Source organism: Oryx dammah, unplaced genomic scaffold (assembly GCF_014754425.2).
Source record: "Oryx dammah isolate SB20612 unplaced genomic scaffold, SCBI_Odam_1.1 HiC_scaffold_1, whole genome shotgun sequence".
Taxonomy (NCBI): Eukaryota; Metazoa; Chordata; class Mammalia; order Artiodactyla; family Bovidae; genus Oryx; species Oryx dammah.
Genome location: NW_024070185.1, coordinates 104,622,271 through 104,642,598, shown reverse-complemented (window position 1 = coordinate 104,642,598; position 20,328 = coordinate 104,622,271). Strand labels below are relative to the sequence as shown.

At 47.2% G+C, this 20,328-nt stretch overlaps 1 protein-coding gene across 2 annotated transcripts in view; it reads left to right on the top strand.

Annotated features, from left to right (window-relative positions):
• The window catches only part of ASTN2 (astrotactin 2), a 1,024,651-nt gene that overhangs the window by 131,812 nt on the left and 872,511 nt on the right, over positions 1–20,328 (top strand). For both annotated transcript variants that reach the window (XM_040241692.1, XM_040241685.1), the window contains exon 2: positions 16,975–17,162. In XM_040241692.1, coding sequence (XP_040097626.1) covers positions 16,975–17,162 — 188 coding nt within the window. The remainder of the gene's footprint in view (positions 1–16,974; positions 17,163–20,328) is intronic.

The following is a 20,328-nucleotide window of genomic DNA, read 5'->3' as shown; positions in this document are numbered from 1 at the left end:
GCCTGGCCTCCTCTCATGGTCCTCTTCCTGCCACAGGGCACCATCTGTGGCGGGTTTAAATTGTTCTGAATGGTGTGGAATTGCAAGTCAAAAGGGTCCTGTAATCATTCTGCTGATGGCCTGGGGCTCTGTGCTCTGCCGCATTATAAATAAGAGTAATGGGGTAAAGGCTGAATTGCAATCAAGGCTGCTGTGAACACACCGAACAGGCACGGGGCTTATTTAAGGAATATAGAGGCAGAGTATGCTCCCGAAGCTATGCAGTCAGAGCCAATCAATACCCACTCACTCTCAAATCAGGGCCACGGAGATTTTGATTAGGAGGAGGAGGGGCTGGGGGGATATGGTAGGATCCCAAGCTCTGAGAAGTGTTCAGTATCCATTTGTTCTGTCTTGCATGTGTTTTGAGCACCTATTCTGAGCAAGGGCTTGAGATAGCAGGCAGCAAGGGGAGGCTAGGCTTTTGTAAAGAAGCCCAGAGACTTGGGTAGCACAGGGTAAGTAATGTGTGAAATAATTCAATTGATGATTACAATGCAATGTGATAAGCACAGTGAAAGGAAGCAGTGAGCAGGGGCCCCCAGCTCAGCTCCAGAGGGAGGGTGGGCGGCTTCACGAAGGAGGAGACGTCTGAATTGTTCATCTAGTCAGCTACTGCTGCGTAACAAACACACCCAAACTTAACACATAAAGCAGTTTTCAGTTCGTAATTACGTGAACTGGTGGTTTAGGCTGAGCTTAGGCAGGCCGTCCTGCTGCTGCTCTTGGCAGGCCTCCTCCAGGTTGTCTCACATTCACGTGGTCAGCTGGCAGGTTTGCTGGCAGCTGGGTGAACCAGGGTGGATTCTCTCACAGGTCTGGTAGTTAGCAGCAGGCTAGCCTGGGCTTCCTCCCATGGCAGTTTCAGGGTTTTCAGGGGCAGCAAAAGAAAGCAAGACCCTGGTTCACAGACACTTTTCAAGTCCCTGCCTATGTCATTTTTGGCATCGCCTGTTTGGCCAGAGGAAATCATGCAGCCATCTCTGATTCAAGGGGAGGAGAAATAGACTCATCTCTTGATGGGTGGAGGGAAGATCGGCACTATCACGTTATACTGGTGAAGAGGTTAGGAGGAGGACCGTTAACAGATGGGTTTAGTTGCAGCTGAGTTCTAAAGATTAGGCTCACATAAAGCAGTGAGAAGAACAGCTGAGGGAGAGAAATGGTGTGAACAAGAGCACGGAGTTATACTTTGAAGGCAGGGGGACAGGGAGGCAGCGATGCAACTGAAGGCATGGGTGGAACGCAAGATGTTCGCAGTCATGGTCTGACCACCAGATGCCATAGGATCCAGGTTGGCACTGTTCTCGTAGATGCTGTGAAGTGCAGTGGGGTGAGAGTTGGGGGTGCAGGTGAACCCCTTGCTCTTAGGATAGGAGACTATTCCCTGGTTCCTTCTTTTTCTGGGTCCCCATCTCTCCAAGCACCTTGGGCACCCACTGTATCTCAGCACCCCCTTCTGTGAATTGGACCAGGGAGTCTCACTCTCTTGGGGCCTCTGTTTTAATCTTATGTCAGCCCATATTTATGAAGCAGGTGCTATTGCAAAAAGTGCTAGGCTACAAGAGGGAGTCAGAGGGGATAATAGTCATCCCTGGTTCAGAACAATCTCATGACCTAGCAAAAGAAATAAGAAGTATGGACAGGTGAGCTTAGAGAGTCATGGGAGGGGTGGAAACTTGGCGGAGGGGTTCAGAGCTCAGAGGAGGGGAGGGCGTCTGGGGCAGGGCTCTTAGAGCGATCAGTTTGGCTGGGTTTTATAAGGTGGATAATGTCTGCGTGTGGAAGAAGAGATTAGCACAGCGGTCTCCAACCTTTTTGGCACTAGGCACTCGTTTTCTTGGCGACAGATTTTCCATGAACCAGGGTCGGGGGAATCGTTTTGGGATGATTCAAGTATATTATATTTATTGTGCTCTTTATTTCTACTATTATTACATCAGCTCTATGTCAGATTATCAGGCATTAGATCTCAAAGGTCAGGGACCCTTGTATTAGGGCAGCTCAGTTAGGAGGCAGCATGAACAGACTGGGAGGTTGGGCCGTGGCTTGGAGCACAGAGGCAATGGGTTTAGTTCAGTGTCTGGCCCTGGAATGAATCCATCACATGAAGATATTCCTTGCTGTCCAACCTCTCCCATCTTGCTGCAAATCACGGGTGGCATCCCTGGCAGGTAAGTCTGGTCTATTCATCTGTTCAGTTGCCGGGTTTTAAGGTATCATTTTCCCCCCTAACCCACAGCACTGCACAGCACGATGCTCTCCCTCTCATCACATTTTGTGACCTGTCTGGTTGGAATCCAGCAGTGGCACCCACGGTGGGGTAGGGGTTGAAGTGACCCAGCAACAGATAAGGAACCATCCTGGTAACAGCTTCCAGAGGGGCTAAGGGAGCCCTGGAGTTAGGAGGGACTTCTATACCCTCTCCCCTTGTGCAAAATCCCTTTTAGGAGTCAGGAAGGTTCCATGTCTACCTCTGTAGATTGTGTCTCCCCACCACCACCCCACCCTGCTGTGAATCCTTGTCTCTGTCTACCCCCCAATTCCCCCCCATAATCCATGAATAGCACAGGATTGTGAAGCTGTGTGTCTTCAGGCAAACTGCTATGTTTCTCTGGTCTTCTGATCCCAGTCAGTACAATGGATGACTGGATCATTGATCACCATCCCTTTGCACTCTTTTCCTGTTGTGATTTTTCTATGACTCCAACTCATAGCCAGTAGGAACCAGATAGAAGGGTCTTGAAGACTTTCCAAGTGAAGCAGGAAGTTTTGTCTCTGTGACCTCTGCCTTCTTTTTTCTATATTTGATCCTGTGTCATCCTCCATTGCTCTAGAAGCAACCCGATTCTCCTTGTCTTGCCAGTGGCAAGATAGAAGAGTGAAGAGAGGGCAGACCAGTGACAGGAAATGTGCGTATGCTAAATGCCGCGCTGGCTCTTCCCAACACTTTGTCTCCCTTAATTCTCACAGTGATCACAAAAGATTGCATCTCTGATTCCTATTTTCTTTTTGCCTCCATCATGTTGGTGCAGATCTGAGTTTCCCCGCCAGGGATCAAAGCTGTGCCCCCTGTGGTGAAAGTGCAGAGTCTTTACCACTAGACCACCAGGAGAGCCCCATGATTCCCATTTTCCATATAAGGCCAGGGAAGCATAGATACTAGATAAACTTAACTTGTGGAATGTCACCCAGTAAACTATAGGAAGGAGCAAGGTGGTCTTACATTCACTCACTGTAAGACAGAAAATGCTCCCTGTTCCTCACTTTCCATCTTAAAAATAGAGGCTGCACCACTTAACCCCTGTAAATGATTATATATGATGGGATGTGCAGATGGAGCATCTTACCCAGGAGGATGCCTTCCCTGGTACTTCTGTCTCTCCCTAAACCCCCCACCCGCCATGTGGACTTGATCTCTCAGTCTTTCTACTAAATGTGCAAATTCCTTTTCTCACCCCTACTCCAGAGAACACTGGGTTTGGAATCAGAAAACCAGAGCTTGAATTCACACTCCACCACTTACCTAAATGGAAGATCTTGTGGAAGTCCAATCACCTTTTTGGGTCTCAAATATCTCAGATAAAAAAAAGGGGGGCAGTATGCTACCTACTGTATCCGTGTGGGTTTCCCATGGGGGCTGCCAAGGCAGTGAAGCAAAGCCCCTCGCTTAGCGCCTGGCACGTAGGCATTGGTGAACATCCCTGTCCTCAGGATCCATGTGCAGCGTTGTGAAATGGAGGAGGAAAGCAGGGAGAAACATACATTGACTGTGAATTTTTTTTTTTTTTTGTCTTAAGAAACAAAAGAAATAGCAAACACAAAGAAACTAAGAGTGCATAACGAAAGCTAAATGACAAGAAACAGGCGAAAAGATGCAGCAAGGAGGGAGGAAAATGGTTCAGGAGAGAATAACCAGGGGTAATGAGAATCAGTTCCATCAAGCCTCTGTCTATTTTCAAATCTAAACTGAAACGATATGCTTTTCTCCCTTGCCAATATCTCTTAATTCTTCTGTTTCCCTCCCTTATTTAAGCGGGTATAACTATGTTATTTACCTCCATCAAGTGGCTGGGGAAAACAGTTTTGAGTAAAAGGCGCAGTTCCCAAAGGAGGTGGGGTGGGCAGATTGGAGGCAGAGGCAGAGATGAGCGCTGATGGACGCTGGAAAGGAGGAGGACTGGGCTTCTCCAGGGATTCTCTTCTGCACTGCCGCTGCAGGGCCAGGCTGGGTCCCAGCCCCTGCCCTCTCTCTACCTTCTATCCCTGCCAAGGAACCTCTCAAACCTAGCACAGGAGCGATGCCATCCTGCAGGCGTTTAACCTCACCTGACATCAGGATCTCGTCGATCGACCAAGTGCCCAACTTAGACACTCAGCCCGCTGGCCCCATCCAAACCTTTGATAAATGCGGAGTGTTAACCCGCCTCTCATGCACGTCCCCATGGCATCCCGTGTGTACTCGCTTCTGGCATCAGGGGGTACTCTGCTGATTTTCCCTTTCCTGCTCTCCTTGATGACTTGAAGGCAGGAAACTTATGTGCACTGAGTGGTGCATTTATGCAACAAGTATTTATGGAACCCCTGCTGCAAGCTAAACACTGAGGATGGCAGTTACGGAGACAGACACAGTCCTCTGCTGTGAATGCATACGTGGATGAATGAATGAATGGAAGCAAGGGGAAGTGGTGCTGCTGTTGCTGCTCAGTGGGAACCGAGGAAAATCCAGCCTAGAAGGGAGGGTCTGTGGAGGCAGCACATGCATCGTTTCATCCAGTCTATCTACAAAGCCTCACACTGTGCCTGGCAGCACGTTTTAGACAGTGAATAAATAATTATGGTAAGGTACATTGTGGAGTGAGGGGAATCATGATTGCATTTGCTTTCAAGACTACCAATGGGACTTCGCAGATTTCTAAGCACATTGCTAGGTATGACCTTATTTTCTCTCAATTCTACATTAGATATGATGTAACTAGGACAGATCATGACTACCCCCCCCCCGCCCCACACACACACCCACTACAAATAAAGAAAATCTTAGAAGCTTTGTGATTTGTCCTGAGATAAACTGGCCAGTTGGTGCAGTTACCACACAAACCTAGGGTTTCAACTCCAAATTCAGTGTTCCTTTCACTACCCAGGCTGTGTGATTATTGATAAAAGTAAAAAATATTGGAATATATCCATCCATCCAACCACCCACTCATGTATCCACCATACATCCATCTATTTACCCATCCGTGCTTCCATCCGTTCATCATCCCTTTTAATTTATAGCATTTGAAGAGCTTCATTAGCCTCTAAACTAGGACTTACTCTGATTGCATGAAGGTGTTCCAAGTGGGATCCAACACTTTTTATTCTGCTGGGAGACGCCCACAGGTTTACCGTCAGTTCAGTTCAGTCGCTCAGTCGTGTCCGACTCTTTGCGACCCCATGAATCACTGCACGCCAGGTCTCCCTGTCCATCACCAACTCCGGGAGTTCACCCAGACTCATGTGTCGGTGATGCCATCCAGCCATCTTATCCTCTGTCGTCCCCTTCTCCTCCTGCCCCCAATCCCTCCCAGCATCAGGGTCTTTTCCAATGAGTCAACTGTTCGCATGAGGTGGCCAAAGTACTGGAGTTTCAGCTTTAGCATCATTCCTTCCAAAGAACACCCAGGACTGATCTCCTTTAGGATGGACTGGTTGGATCTCCTTGTAGTCCAAGGGACTCTCAAGAGCCTTTTCTAACACCACAGTTCAAAAGCATCAATTCTTCGGTGCTCAGCTTTCTTCACAGTCCAACTCTCACATATATACACGACCACTGGAAAAACCATAGCCTTTACTAGAGGGACTTTTGTTGGCAAAGTAGTATCTCTGCTTTTTAATATGCTATCTAGGTTGGTCATAACTTTCCTTCCAAGGAGTAAGCGTCTTTTAATTTCATGGCTGCAGTCACCATCTGCAGTGATTTTGGAGCCCCAAAAAATAAAGTCTGACACTGTTTCTACTGTTTCCCCATCTATTTCCCATGAAGTGATGGGACCAGATGCCATGATCTTCGTTTTCTGAATGTTGAGCTTTAAGCCAACTTTTTCACTCTCCTCTTTCACTTTCATCAAAAGGTTCTTTAGTTCCTCTTCACTTTCTGCCATAAGGGTGGTGTCATCTGCATATCTGAGGTTATTGATATTTCTCCCAGTAATCTTGATTCCAGCTTGTGCTTCCTCCAGCCCAGTGTTTCTCATGATGTACTCTGCATATAAGTTAAATAAGCAGGGTGACACTATACAGCCTTGACATACACCTTTTCCTATTTGGAACCAGTCTGTTGTTCCATGTCCAGTTCCAACTGTTGCTTCCTGACCTGCATACAGATTTCTCAAGAGGCAGGTCAGGTGGTCTGGGATTCCCATCTCTTTCATAATTTTCCACAGTTTATTGTGATCCAAACAGTCAAAGGCTTTGGCATAGTCAATAAAGTAGAAATAGATGTTTTTCTGGAACTCTCTTGCTTTTTCCATGATCCAATGGATGTTGGCAATTTGATCTCTTGTTCTTCTGCCTTTTCTAAAACCAGCTTGAACATCTGGAAGTTCACAGTTCATGTATTGCTGAAGCCTGGCTTGGAGAATTTTGAGCATTACTTTACTAGCATGTGAGATGAGTGCAATTGTGTGGTAGTTTGAGCATTCTTTTGTATTGCCTTTCTTTGGGATTGGAATGAAAACTGACCTTTTCCAGTCTTGTGGCTACTGCTGAGTTTTCTAAATTTGCTGGCATATTGAGTGCAGCAGTTTCACAGCATCACATTTCAGGATTTGAAATAGCTCAACTGGAATTCCATCACCTCCACTAGCTTTGTTCATAGTGATGCTTTCTAAGGCCCACTTGACTTCCCATTCCAGGATGTCTGGCTCTAGGTGAGTGATCACACCATTGTGATTATCTGGGCCATGAAGTTCTTTTCTGTGTAGTTCTTCAGTGTATTCTTGCCACCTCTTCTTAATATCTTCTGCTTCTGTTAGGTCCATATGATTTCTGTCCTTTATCAAGCCCATCTTTGCATGAAATTTTTCCCTCGTATCTCTAATTTTCTTGAAGAGATCTCTAGTCTTTCCTGTTCTGTTGTTTTCCTCTATTTCTCTGCACTGATTGCTGAGGAAGGCTTTCTTATCTCTCCTTGCTATTCTTTGGAACTCTACATTCAGATGTTTATATCTTTCCTTTTCTCCTTTGCTTTTCGCTTCTCTTCATTTCACAGCTATTTGTAAGGCCTCCCCAGACAGCCATTTTGCTTTTTTGCATTTCTTTTCCATGGGGATGGTCTTGATCCCTGTCTCCTGTACATGTCATGACCTCTGTCCACAGTCCATCAGGCACTCTGTCTATCAGATCTGGGCCCTTAAGTCTATTTCTCACTTCCACTGTATAATCAGTGAAAGTGAAAGTGAAGTCGCTCAGTCGTGCCCGACTCTTTGCGACCCTGTGGACTGCAGCCCACCAGGCTCCTCAGTCCATGGGATTCTCCAGGCAAGAATACTGGAGTGGGTTGCCATTTCCTTTTCCAGGGGATCTTTCCAACCCAGGGGTTGAACCCGGGTCTCCCACATTGTAGGCAGACGCTTTACCATCTGGGCTACCAGGAAAGCCCTGATTAATCATAAAGGATTTTATTTAGGTCATACCTGAATGGTCTAGTGGTTTTCCCTACTTTCTTCAATTTGAGTCTGAATTTGGCAATAAGGAGTCCATGATCTGAGCCACAGTCAGCTCCCGGTCTTGTTCTTGCTGACTGTATAGAGCTTCTCCATCTTTGGCTGCAAAGGATAGAATGGATCTGGTAGTGACTCGCTTTTCCCTCTCTTCTCCGCAGATGCTGTGTCAGTCTCTCTGTGCCTGCTCTGCGTGATGAGGTTCTGCGTGCTCTACGGGCGTCCTTCCCGTGCCTGTGCAGTCTTCCCATCCCCTTGTCTCTGTGCCACTCCTCCATCCGAAACTCCCCCTGTTCCTTGGGTACCAGTTGAAATTTTGTTCATCCTATAAGACTCCTCTCTGAATACTTTCTAGATTCAGCCACAAGTCATATCCTCTGCTCTAAGCTTCTTGCTTTGATTTATAGCTACTCCTAGCGTGCTTTTTCTGTTCCTTGGACTGAGCTCCTGAGGATAAACTTCCTCAATGCCAGATCTCAGAAAAGGTTGGTTGACTAAATGAATTTTAAAGCGAGCATGTATTTGCATCTGCTTCAGAGGTAATATATATTCCATGTAGAAAGCGTAGAGAAAAATGAATCATAACATGATTAAAATCACCTCTGATCCCCCCCATTCTTGATGTTCCAGTGTACTTCTTTCCAGCTGTATATGCATATACTCATGCCTGAACAGAATCTTAAGACTGTGCATTTTCTATGTAAACTTCCCCTGCCTTTCCATGAGAATGTAAGCCCCTTGAAAGTTAAAAGGTCTATCTTTCTCTTCATTTGCATTCTTCAGGGTGCTTAAACTTGAGCCAGATGTTGAATAAATTTCTATAGAGTAGTTATGTGGGAATTAAGCAGTCATTGACATCCTGAGTTGCCATTTCCTCTCTCTGTCTTCTGGGAATGTCCATCTGAATTCAGATATGGGGCACTTCAGTTCAGCTCACCAAAGACTTAAAGAACCTTCTTTTATATTTGGCCACTGTGTTGCTCACAAGGACACTCACGTAGCTGTTGTGTGTCCTTGTACCAAAGTCCAGGGAGAGAAGTGAGCTGTATAAACAGATCATTTTAACATAGATAAATACCATGTTAAGATTCTATAGCAGTGTATATGAAGTAATGTGTAAGAGAAATGGAACTACTGCAGAATGCTCACTGAGGATCAAGATTAACGTTAAAAGCTTGTTTATTTGTATCATCTCATTTAATTCTCACAACAACCCTATGAAGCAGGTACTAATTGATGTTATTCAGATTTGATAGTTGAAGCCTGAAGAAGCTATAAAGCTTCTCCAAAGACATACAACTTGAACACGGGGCAACTGGAATTGAAAAATCAAGCAGTTGGTCTCCAGTCTGTGATCTTATGCCGCATGCAATATTTCCTCTTTATGGAAGCATAAGGAGGGTGTTCCATGGGGGTCAAGGAAGTCTTCCTGAGTGAGGGATGGGGTTCAGTAGGACGGGCTATCGCAAACTCTGAAAAAAGCAACCCAAAGATGTAGAATTAGGAAACAACATTGTGTATGTGGAGGATCACATAAAAAATTGATGAGATTTAACACATAAGTGCATAGAGAGGTATGAAATAAGGTAAGGCAGAGGAGAAATGCAGATGACCGGCTGGTGAAATTAGTTTTCTTCCTGATGGGAATCAAGAGCCATTGAATGGTTTTTGGCAAAGAAATGGCATGAGCACATTTACAAATTAGGCATATAATCTTGGTAGCCACTTGCAGGATGGCTGGAGGAAGGAAGCCTGGAGGCAAGGATACCAGTTGGGGCTGCTAGGGAAGTCTCCATTTGCCCTTGAGATCCACTCTCCGTGCTTTTCCTCCCTGCTGTGTACCTTGGAGAGCCCACCTGTGTGGAGCACCCTTGAGAGTTTGTGTGAGGTTGGCCCATATTTAGGCACTTGCAGGAGATTAACTTTAGAAGGTAGGTGACCTCGGTGCTGAGTCATGACCTCCATGCTGGGTCATGCCTTCTCAGCAGTTGGGTTATTTTCCTGGATTATGCTACGTGAAGGTCACAGCAGCTGCCTGGCAACCCTTTCCTACAGCTGTGGCTCTTTTAGGGTGTTAAAACCAACCCTCCTTTTGCCCCCTCTGGCCTAGGATGGTAACAATGCTTTGCTTTTGCCAACTCTGGGGAGCTTCATCATTGTTTGACCTTCCACCTGCCTGTGACGATTAATTTGTCAACTTGACTGGGCTAAGGGATTTCCACAGAGCTGGCAAAACATTACTTCTGAGCTTGTCTCTGAGGGTGTTCTAGGAGAGATTAGCATTTAAATAGTTGGACTAAGTAAGGAAGAAAGCCTTTGTGAGTGCAAGTGGGCCTCATCTAGTACCATCTGGGCTGAATAGAACCAAAAGGTGGGGGAAGGCCTGGTTTGCGCTCTGCTTGAGCCAGGACGTCTTCTCCTGCCCTCTGACGTTACTCGTCTTGGTTCTCAGGTCTTTAGCTCAAACTGGTACTTACACCTTTGACTCTCCTGGTTCTGAAGCCTTTGGGTTTCACTTGGAGCCATAGCTCTGGCTCTCCTGGGTCTTCAGCTGGAATCTGGTGCACTGTGGGACTTCTTAGCCTCCATCATGTGAGCCAGCCCTTCATAATAAGTCTCTTTCTACATGTTTGTTTATGTTATATTGCTTCTGTTTCTCTGAGAACGCTAGTGTTGTGTTAGTCGCTAAGTTGTTTCTGACTCTGTGACCTCCTGGACTGTAGCCCACCAGGCTCCTCTGTTCATGGAATTCTCCAGGCAAGAATACTGGAGTGGGTGGCCATTTCCCTTCTCCAGGAGATCTTCCCGACCTAGGGATCAAACCCCAGGTCTCCTGCATTCATAGGCGGATTCTTTACTGACTGAGGCACCAGGGAAGCCCAGAACACTTCCAAAGCCTTTGTAAATGATCACATTATTAAACACATCTCGATCAGCTTATGTGTCTTCTCTTTTCGGATGAGACCCTGACTGGCCCAGAGCCACTTGAAGCAGTCCACAGGAGAGATGATAAAGGTTGGCAATAAGGCAGCCACCGTAGAGGTGACAGTGTAAAGACTGACATCGTAGAGATGACAGTGAGGGGTGTGTATTTGAGGTCTGCTTCCCAAGTCCACTCAGCAGGACTTACTGCATAGAGGTGACTTGCCCATGGAGGCTGGAGCAGCTAATTTACAGGGGTGCGTGAAGTCAGTGTCCCAACCTTCCCCAGCTCCCTCTGCCTAGGCAGTGAGTTCATCCCACATAATGTCTGGCCCCCCCCAACCCCCCCACTACCCTGCTCCCCAGTGAGGCAGAGACCATTTGCAAACTCATCAGAAGCGCTCTCTGGCCTTCTGCGAATAATCTGCCGGAGGGTCAGCTGGTGCTGTGGAATCTGAAGGACCGGTTAGTTAGCCACTTGGGAGATGTTACCAAGATGGCTGGTGATCAGAAGAGCTGCTTATTTTCATAATGACCTTCAGGAATTAAATAAAAACACAATGAGTGCCATAGATTAGGAAGAACAAGCCAATTAAAACCACAACACGCCTTCGGGATTTTTTTATTTCTTTTCCAGGAGGCTGAAAGGCATCTGTGGCTGCTGAGATGGGATAGAGGTCTTCCCAGAATCACTGATGAAGGCTGATCCTCTCGCTTGGCTTTAGCGGGTGGTAGAGGGGATTTGAGCCTGTTGAATATTTCACGAGTTGCAGCCCATGTGGGGAGAACAGTGAAAGGTGAAGAGGCAATCCCTGGGTTTCTTTATGATTCCAATATAAAACTAAGCTCATTGGGCTTGGAGGGAGGCAGGCACTGGAGTCAGTCTACAGCCGGAAGGCATGGTGCACCATTCTCCTACTTTAATATCTGCTGTTTCATTTTATATTCATCATGTCAGCATAATCTGCCTTTATGGGAATCGTCTTGGTTCCCGACCAAATGCGTTTAGTCCCCCTTTTGCTTTAAGTTTGATTGTAATATGACTTGAAGACTTCAATGAAATGTTTATATGGAGGGAGCAGGGGAAGAGGAGAGGGAAAATGCAATTGGAAAATCAATCAGCAGGGAATTTCAAGAACAAGCTTTGTTTACGCTACTGTTTCTTTGACCCGTTTTTAATGGACCCAGGACCAGCTCTCAGATCAAGTCCACTCAGCTGATTCCCTACTGCATGCTAAAAGACTATATCCTGTTGCCAAACATTCAATGCCCTTAACTGTGTCTGAACCACATTCCCAGCCTGACATTCTTCTGCCTGCCTCCTTGTGCACTTGGCTTTGTTGCCCTGAGACACCAGCCACCCAGCCCATCTCTCTCTGCCTCTTCGTGTCCTTCAAGGCCTACGAAGATACCCATCCTCGGCAACGCTCCTGTCACTACGTTTTGAAGACGTTCTTGATCTCAAAGCTAGGAGAGTCCTGTCCCACGATCAAGTTCCCAATGGACCTTTACTTTCTTTTTAATTTCCTTGTGACACTGAACACGACCTTCATCATCTTATTATGGATATGTTTATGAGTGTGTGTATATGTATGTGTGTTCATCATCACCAATCTGATTTTTATTGAGCTCTTATATATGCTTGAGTACTTGAAAATATGACAGGAATAAGACATACAAGGTTCCAGGCATCCTGGAGAGACAAGTATTAAATGCATGTTGAAGAAAACACATGGAATAAATTTCTAATAGTGATAAGTTCCATGGAAAGTGTTTGTAAAGGTGACATAGTGGAGAGTGGATGTATATGGAGAGCAGTAGTTTATTATCTTTTTTAAAACACTGAAGTATAGTTGATTTACCGTGCAGTGTTAGTTTGAGGTCTACAGCATCGCAATTCAGTTTTATACACACATTTTCAGATTCTTTCCCTTATAGGTTATTACAAACTGCTGAGTATAGTTCCCTGTGCTATACAGTAGGTCCTTGTTATTTATCTTTTTTTGTGTATAGTAGTGTGTGTGTGTTAATCCCAAACCCCTAATTTATCCCTCCCCTCACTTTTCCCCTTTGGTAACCATAAGTTTGTTTTCTATAACTGTGGATCTCCTTCTGTCCTATTAAAAAAGTTCATTTGTAGCTTTTGTTATATTCTACATATAAGTGATATCATACGATATTTGTCTTTGTCTGACTTAGTATGATCTCTAGGTTTATCCATATTTTTGCACATGGCATTATTTTCTTCTTTAAATGGCTGAGTAATATTCCATTGTGTATATATACACCACTTCTTATCTATCGACGGGCATTTATGTTGCTTCTGTGTCTTGGCTTTTGTGAATAGTGCTGCTATGAATATAGGGGTGCATGGATGTTTTCAAATTGTAGTTTTGAAGAGGAGTACTTTAGGTAAGGGGCTTCCCTGGTAGCTCAGCTGGTTAAGAATCCCGCTGCAATGCAGGCGATGTGGGCTCAATGCCTGGGTTGGGAAGATGCCCTGGGGAAGGGAATGGCTACCCACTCCAGTGTTCTGGCCTGGAGACTCCCATGGACTGTACAGTCCACGGGGTCGCAGAGAGGTAAGAGCAGCGTGGCCTCTCTGAGTAGGTGCTAGCTGGGAAGAAGGCAGCTTCCGAGGTTTGGGTGGAGAGTTCCAGAGAGACGTGACAGAAAGCACCTATGCACTACGGAAGAGGAAGAGGAACAGTTGTAAGTCCTGAGGGCTGGCGAGCATGCTGAGGGAATGATGTAGGCGGTGGCGCAGGATACTGCGCGGTTCCCGGGCCACATTAAAAGGAGGATGTGCGCATGTGTGGGCCGCGACATAGCACGGCGTCAGAGTTCCTGCTGTTAAAGGACTGTGAGTCTCCTGAAGGCAGACCTGTGCCTCATTTCACTCCAGATTCTAGGCTGCTAAGCCACCTGCCATCGAGCAGGTCCTCGGTAAGGTGTGTCGAATGACTAAACAAACACGGGAATAAATGAACGCGAGAACGATGAAACCTGCTTCCGCTAAGGCAGCTTTCCCTCCGAGGTTTCATGCCCCTTGTCCCCGCCCAGCAGCAGTTTTTTTTCTTCTTCTTTGTAATAGTGTTCGGCCGGAGCCTTTCTCTGGGATTCAATATTTACTGTGTTTCACACACTGTTATTATCATTTAACGTTTGCTGTCTGCTGACTGTGCAGTCATCGCCGTAGCAAACAAAGAGCTCAATCTAGTTTTGGTCCTTGGGCTAATTTAGTCAAGGAAAAGGAAGGTGCTGTAAGAACAACTGGCACAGTAGAAATTGACCTGGACTGGGAGTGCACTGGGTCCGGCTGGGTACCAGTTCACCAGTGACCTTAAACAAGTGCCTAAGCCCGTGTGACCCTCTGTGTTCTAGTCTGAACACGGGGATGGCAAGCTGCTTTAGTGATGGGCTTTCAGGCATGGGCCAGACAAGCCCCAGGAGTAAGAGGCGCAGATTTCAGCAAGCCTTCCCCAACCGTCTCTGCCTCCTTCTGTACCTGGCTGTGTCAGCGCGATGTGGCTGCCCCTGGGGCTCTCTGCCGGTGCCATTTCAGGGACTCTGAGCACAGTAAGTGCCCGCCCAGCCAACGGCACGCACATCCTCTTTCTTGAGCTGCTTAATGAGAGACAACAATTTCCAGAGGCAAAGCCCGGTCCCTGGGTTCCCTGGACATCTGGTTCTGGCTCTGATGCACCGAGAGAAAAATGAGCAAGGCACCAAGCAAGGCCATTCACCATCGTGTCTTCACGTTGCCCTGGCCTAGCTGGCCGGCTGCCAGGGGAGCTGCTGCCAAGTCTGCGGGTGCTGAGGCTGGGGGCTGGGGAGAGGAGATGCTGGGGAGAGACCTGCCTCATAGACAAGGCACTGTGCCACCAGTCTGCTCCCCGGGGCTGCAAGGCGAGCTCTGGGGTCCTTCGGTTCTCAGTTCTAGGAGCCGATGCACTCCTGGGACCACCTCCAGCTCTGCTCCACTCTGAGTGCAGCAAGGGAACCCCAGGCAGGTTTTCCCTTGGATGAGTAACTCACTCTGTATCAGCTGCTTTGCCCTTGCTTTGGGATGAGGTAGGAGGCTCTTGGTTTAGAGCGGATGAGTGACGTGAGCTGACTCAAGCTGTGGCAGGATTCCTCTGGCTTCTGGTTGAGAATAGACAGGCCAGGGTGGAAGAAGAGAGTCAAGTCAAGAGTCCTTTGCAGGACTTCCCCGGTGGTCCAGGTGAGCATCTGCGTGCCAGTGCAGGGGACACCGGTTCGATCCTTGGTCCTGGAAGATCCCCCATGTCGTGGGACAACTATGTCCTTGCGCCACAACTGCTGAAGCACGTGCTCTAGAGCCCATGGTCTACAGCAAGAAAAGCCACTTCAGTAAGGAGCCTGTGCCCCGCAATGTGAGAGTGAACCCAGCTCGTGCAATTGGATAAAGCCCACGCACAGCAACATAGCCCCCGTGTAGCCAAAAATAAATATATAAATAAACAAAGCTTTTTTTTTTTTTTTTTTAAAGAAGAAGCCTTTGCAGTAAGCCAGGCAAGAAAAGAGGGTGTCTTGGCTCAGGTGGTACAGTAGAGGAGCTGGGAAATGTTGCATTTCAGGTGCCGTTTGAAAGATTTCCTGATGGGCTGGATGGGGAGTGGGAGAGAAAGCAGGCAATCAAGAATGTCTCAAGTATTTTTTTTTTTAAGCAGCTGAAGGGTGAATTAGATCCTGTCCCTATTAATAATAATAATGATAATAAATATTAATAGCTAACTTTTTATAGCACTTATTAAGTGGCAGATGCTCTTCCCCTGACTTTTGATTGTGAACCTGAAGGGGTTAGAGTCTACGGAGGGGGAGGACGATGCAAGAATAAATCAGTAGCGTTTGGTGAACGGATATCATTGTCTCATTGCTTCAAGGTGACTGCTTTTAGTTCAGTGTGAGCAGACATGATGGAGCCCGGGGAGAGCTGGCTAGATAAGAAGGTCTAACACGTCTTCCTCATCAGTCCTCCTCAAGCTCCTCAAGTGTGTATGTGAACAGGACGCCTCTGGGGACTAGGGGAATGCAGTCTCTCGGTCTGCTCCGTAGTGTGGTCCAGAGGTCCAAGCCTCATACACTATTAAGCCTTGTACACTACTTGTCTATGGATGGATTGATTGCTTCTGTTTCCTACAGTAACTGATTTGAAGAAAGATCTGGTAATTCTCCAAGAACCCCATCACCCTTCCCCTCTATTCACAGGACATGCTGATTGGCCTTGTCCTTCAAAATCTTTTCAGGGACATCCTTTAGTAGACAGCACGATGGAAGGATTGTAGATTCCAAGGAAAGAACGCTTTTGGTACCATATGTCTTTGCCCTTCTTATCAAGAAGCTATGTTGGTACAGTTACACTAAATGGAAGTACTGCTAAAGTGATATTTCTTAAGCATCTTCAGAGGGAAAAACAGCATAGAAGCGAGAGTTAGGAAGTTCAAGTTAGGTGACTTTACAATTGACTAGAAAGTCCTAACTTCCCATTGGCTATATGAGATCAGTGGAGTGGGGAAGTGGGTTTTCTAGTATTTTTCAGCCATGGAAATCTTTGTGCCAGCACTTCCTTGTTTGAGAGTACTGTCTAGGCAACGTGAGGAGTGGGGTGGAGCTGCTCTGAGTGCAGCAGGAGAAATGGTTCAGAACAACCCACTCGCCAAGCTCCTTTCCCGTAGAGGACGATCCTGAGCCCTCAGCTGGGCCAGATGTTCTTTTGGGCCTTCCCAGCTCTGAGGTTCTGCATTTCTGCCATGAGCATTTCCAGCTGAGCTTCTGAAGAGTTCACACTCTGAGCTCCCCCACTTACCATTCAGGTCCTTCCTTCACCTGATTATAGTTCCATGGTCTCAGAAGGACGTACGCACCTTCTTCACCTCTTGCTTAGCTTGTTTCCACCTTTGAAGTGGAATGAGTTCCGCTATCATGCATGTTGCTATCGAAGGGGCACCGGGCAGACCTGGGTTCAAATCCTGATTCTGCCACTGTTGTTCTGGGATAACCTTGCTACAAGCTAACTGGCCTGTAAATGGAAGTGACAATCTCTGGCTCGTGGATTTTTTTTTTTTAAACTTTTCCCTTTATATCGGCGTATAGTCAAATAACCATGTTGTGATAGTTTCAGGTGCAAAGCAGAGTGACTCTGGCTCATAGATTTGATGCTGGGAAAGGCATCCAGCACAGGGTAGATGCCTTTGGAGCTCCCGAATGCGTGTGGCTCCTCTCCTGCCCGGCATGCCGAGGCCAGGCCCACCGTTCACCCAGTGCCTTGCCTCTTGTCTTGCAGAGATGTCAGGCACAGCTGCGGACATCTCGCTGGTCCACTGGCGGCAGCAGTGGCTGGAGAACGGCACCCTGTACTTCCACGTGTCCATGAGCAGCTCTGGGCAGCTGGCCCAGGCCACCGCCCCCACCCTCCAGGAGCCCTCGGAGATCGTAGAGGAGCAGATGCATATTCTCCACATTTCTGTGATGGTGAGTGAGCGGGAACCCAGGAGGGGGCTTCAGGGAGTTCGGGGGGGTGGTGATGGGGAGGGCAAGGTGGGGAGACCCTGGCGGGAGGCAAGGGATTGCCAGCAGGTGGAGGGAAGGAGCTGGCTAAGTATGAGAGGTCAGAATGATAAACAGAAGGTCAGATGGATTCCGCGGTGTCACTTGGGCTGATGTATACTCGTCCATCATCTGTCAGCTGTGACAAGCTAATTGTGCTTCAGACGAGAAAATAAAGGGTCTCTAGCTCCTTGGCCTTTTGGCCGACATCTCTGGGAATAGCTGTTTAACATCTGCCACATGCTCAGCCTGCCTGGCTGAGGGCTGAGGTTCAGTGCTCCAGCGCAACTGGCCTTTCCAAGAATGACTGAGCAAACAAAACTGGAGTGGGGCTGCCCTTTCCCAAGCACCCTTGATGTGTTTTAACCCTCACAATACCCTCTTCAGTGTAGATCCTGAGTGGTGGCCCCCGGAGCTGAACTCTGCATAAGCAAGGGCTATTACACACTATCCTCCCCTGCCCCGCCCCATTACCCTCACTTATATTAGTGAATACTGAGTCAGAGAGCAGAGAAAATTACCCAAAGTCACATAGCTAGGAAGAGGTGGAGCTGCTCTTGGGTATTTGAACCCGAGTGTGGTGTGTCTGGCCATAAAAACTCAACTATTCTCTACACTCGCTTTTTCAATGCAAGAATTTATTAACCATGTGTCAAGCTCTGCACCGGGGGCAGTCATGGGCATTATTTCATTGCATTCTCACCAAGAAGTCAGGCGTGCCACCTGCATGTTAGAGATGAAGTTACGGACACAGAGAAGTGAGGTGGCCTCCCATCTCTGTTGGCCCCAGGATCTGGAACTCTGAGGCTGCTGCCTCTTTAAAGAGGGATGCCAGGGCAGAAATCACTGGAATGGTAAGTCTGTGATGTATGTAGACTCACATTAACGATGGATTTGAAAAGCTGTAATTAATGGCTTTGTACAGTAAATTGAAAAAAAGAATCAAAGTGAAGAATGTACAGGGTCTAATTGGCTCCAGGAAACATCAGATAATAGCTGCAACTGAACTCAGTCTGGTGCCTTTCACTCCTCAGGCCCCTCTTCTATTATTTTCGCCTTTTTACCTTTAGCACAGATGCACAAGTGTAGGAAATGTTATTCCTAGCCTATGTGTAAGGAAGGTAGGGCTCAGGGAGGTGAAGCGATTGGCCTAAGGTCCCTTGGCAGAATGGGGCTATGAGCCAGCCCTTCCTTCCTGCCTTTCGTTTAGTCCTCAGTAGTACTTACCAAGAACCTGTGATGGAGCGGAGCTGGCCTTTCGGCCTCTGTGCTCCGGGCCCCTCTTCAACCCTTACTGTGTGTGAGACATTCTCATTAGGGCTGAGTAAGTGCCTGGAAGTTTTCTCTTTTTGGAAAAACACGCACATACCCCAGCCAGACAGCCACGTTAAATTTGGACCTAACGCATGCTCATCACGTGGAGGAGCAAATCAAGGCCTTTGTGTTATTCATGGAATGAGTGTGATAGACTTTTCCCATTTTTATATTTAGCGAGTGTTGCAGCCACATGCCAAGCCAAGTGGGTGCCTGCATGCTGACTCTGGGTTGCAAGTTTGTAGGCACCTCTTGGGGTGCTTGCTGAGTACTTTGTGCAGCCTGGGGTGCCACCTGATGTGAAGAAGACTGACTGGACAGGGTGTGACTCTTCTTTGAATGTCTGGGAGTGAGACTCGGTTTGGATTCACATTTATTAAGCATTTTGTGTTTCAGCATAGCATTTACTCTCCTACGTCCTCCCAGAACCCAGGGACTTTGACAGAATTATACCAATGATAATACTAGCCCTGCGTGGACTTTCTCTGCTTCCATACCCGATGTTAATGATACTAAATCAGACTAAATCAGACCTCTCCCCAAAGACTGTCAGTGATCCTCAGATTTTTTTTTTTTTTGCTCAGTGAGGTTAGCTTGGAAAGAATTCACCAAGACCCAAAATGTCTCTTGAATTTCCCTGTAATCCAGGATGTGGCTGGTGGAGTAGGTTGTGCAGAGGTTGGCGCTCTCCAGACCCTCCCTGCCTGCTAGCTGGGGTGGCCTAGGCCGACCACCCTGTGGTCCCGTCGGTTCTTTCCCCCTTCAGGGCTCCAATATTTTGATCTTTCCCATCCTCACCTTAGCCCTCAGCAAACAGAGTCACATCCAGGAACACAGTGGCCTCCTTGGCGTCCACTGATGGCAGCCCAGCCTCTCAGGGCGGGGATGTCCTCAGAGACCCCTGCCCTCTATCTAGAGGGAGGTGACATGCATTCGTACCTGAGCTCCAGTGCCTGGGTGTAAAGTTCCACTCTGCCATGGAACACTCTGGGTGATGTTGGGCAACGTACTTAACCCTTCTGCCCCCTGTTTTGTCATCTATAAAGCTAAGGGTTATGCTAATACTGTGTAACCGAGCACTTGTGTCAGAGGAGCCTGGCATGTTAGGGCATTAGCTTTTATTATTTGGTACACTTTTATTATCTGGGCTTGCCAGGTGGCGCTAGCGGTAAAGAGCCTGCCTGCCAATGCAGGAGACCTAAGAGACTTGGGTTCGATCCCTGAGTCAGGAAGATCCCCTGGAGGAGGGCATGGCAACCCACTCCAGTACTCTTGAGCAGAGAATCCCCATGGACTGTAGCCAGGCTACAGTCATAAAGAGTCAGACACAACTAAAGCAACTTAGCACACGCACACCCACTTCTATTATGGAGGCAAGCTGATATATTATACCCATTCATTTTACAGATGGATAAACTGAGGTACAGATACAAGCTAGGACTCCCCATCCAGGCATCTCAGACGCTGTCGCTCAAATTCTGTCCTTGCCATTCTGGCCACAGATAATTCAGCAAAAACAAAAAACAGTGCTTGCTTCTCCCCACTCCCACCTTCCCCATCTTTTTTATTTAAAAAGTTTTTTTTATTATTAAAAAATTTTAAAAATCCTAAACATTTAAAATGGCATTCATGGGACTTCCCTAATAGTCAAGTGGTTAAGACATGCTGCTTCCAGAAGGGGGCCCGCATTAGACTCCCCATGCCCCAGCTAAGATTTCTGCTGGAACTAAAGATACCACATGCCTCAAGGAAGATGGAAGACCCATAGGCTGCAACT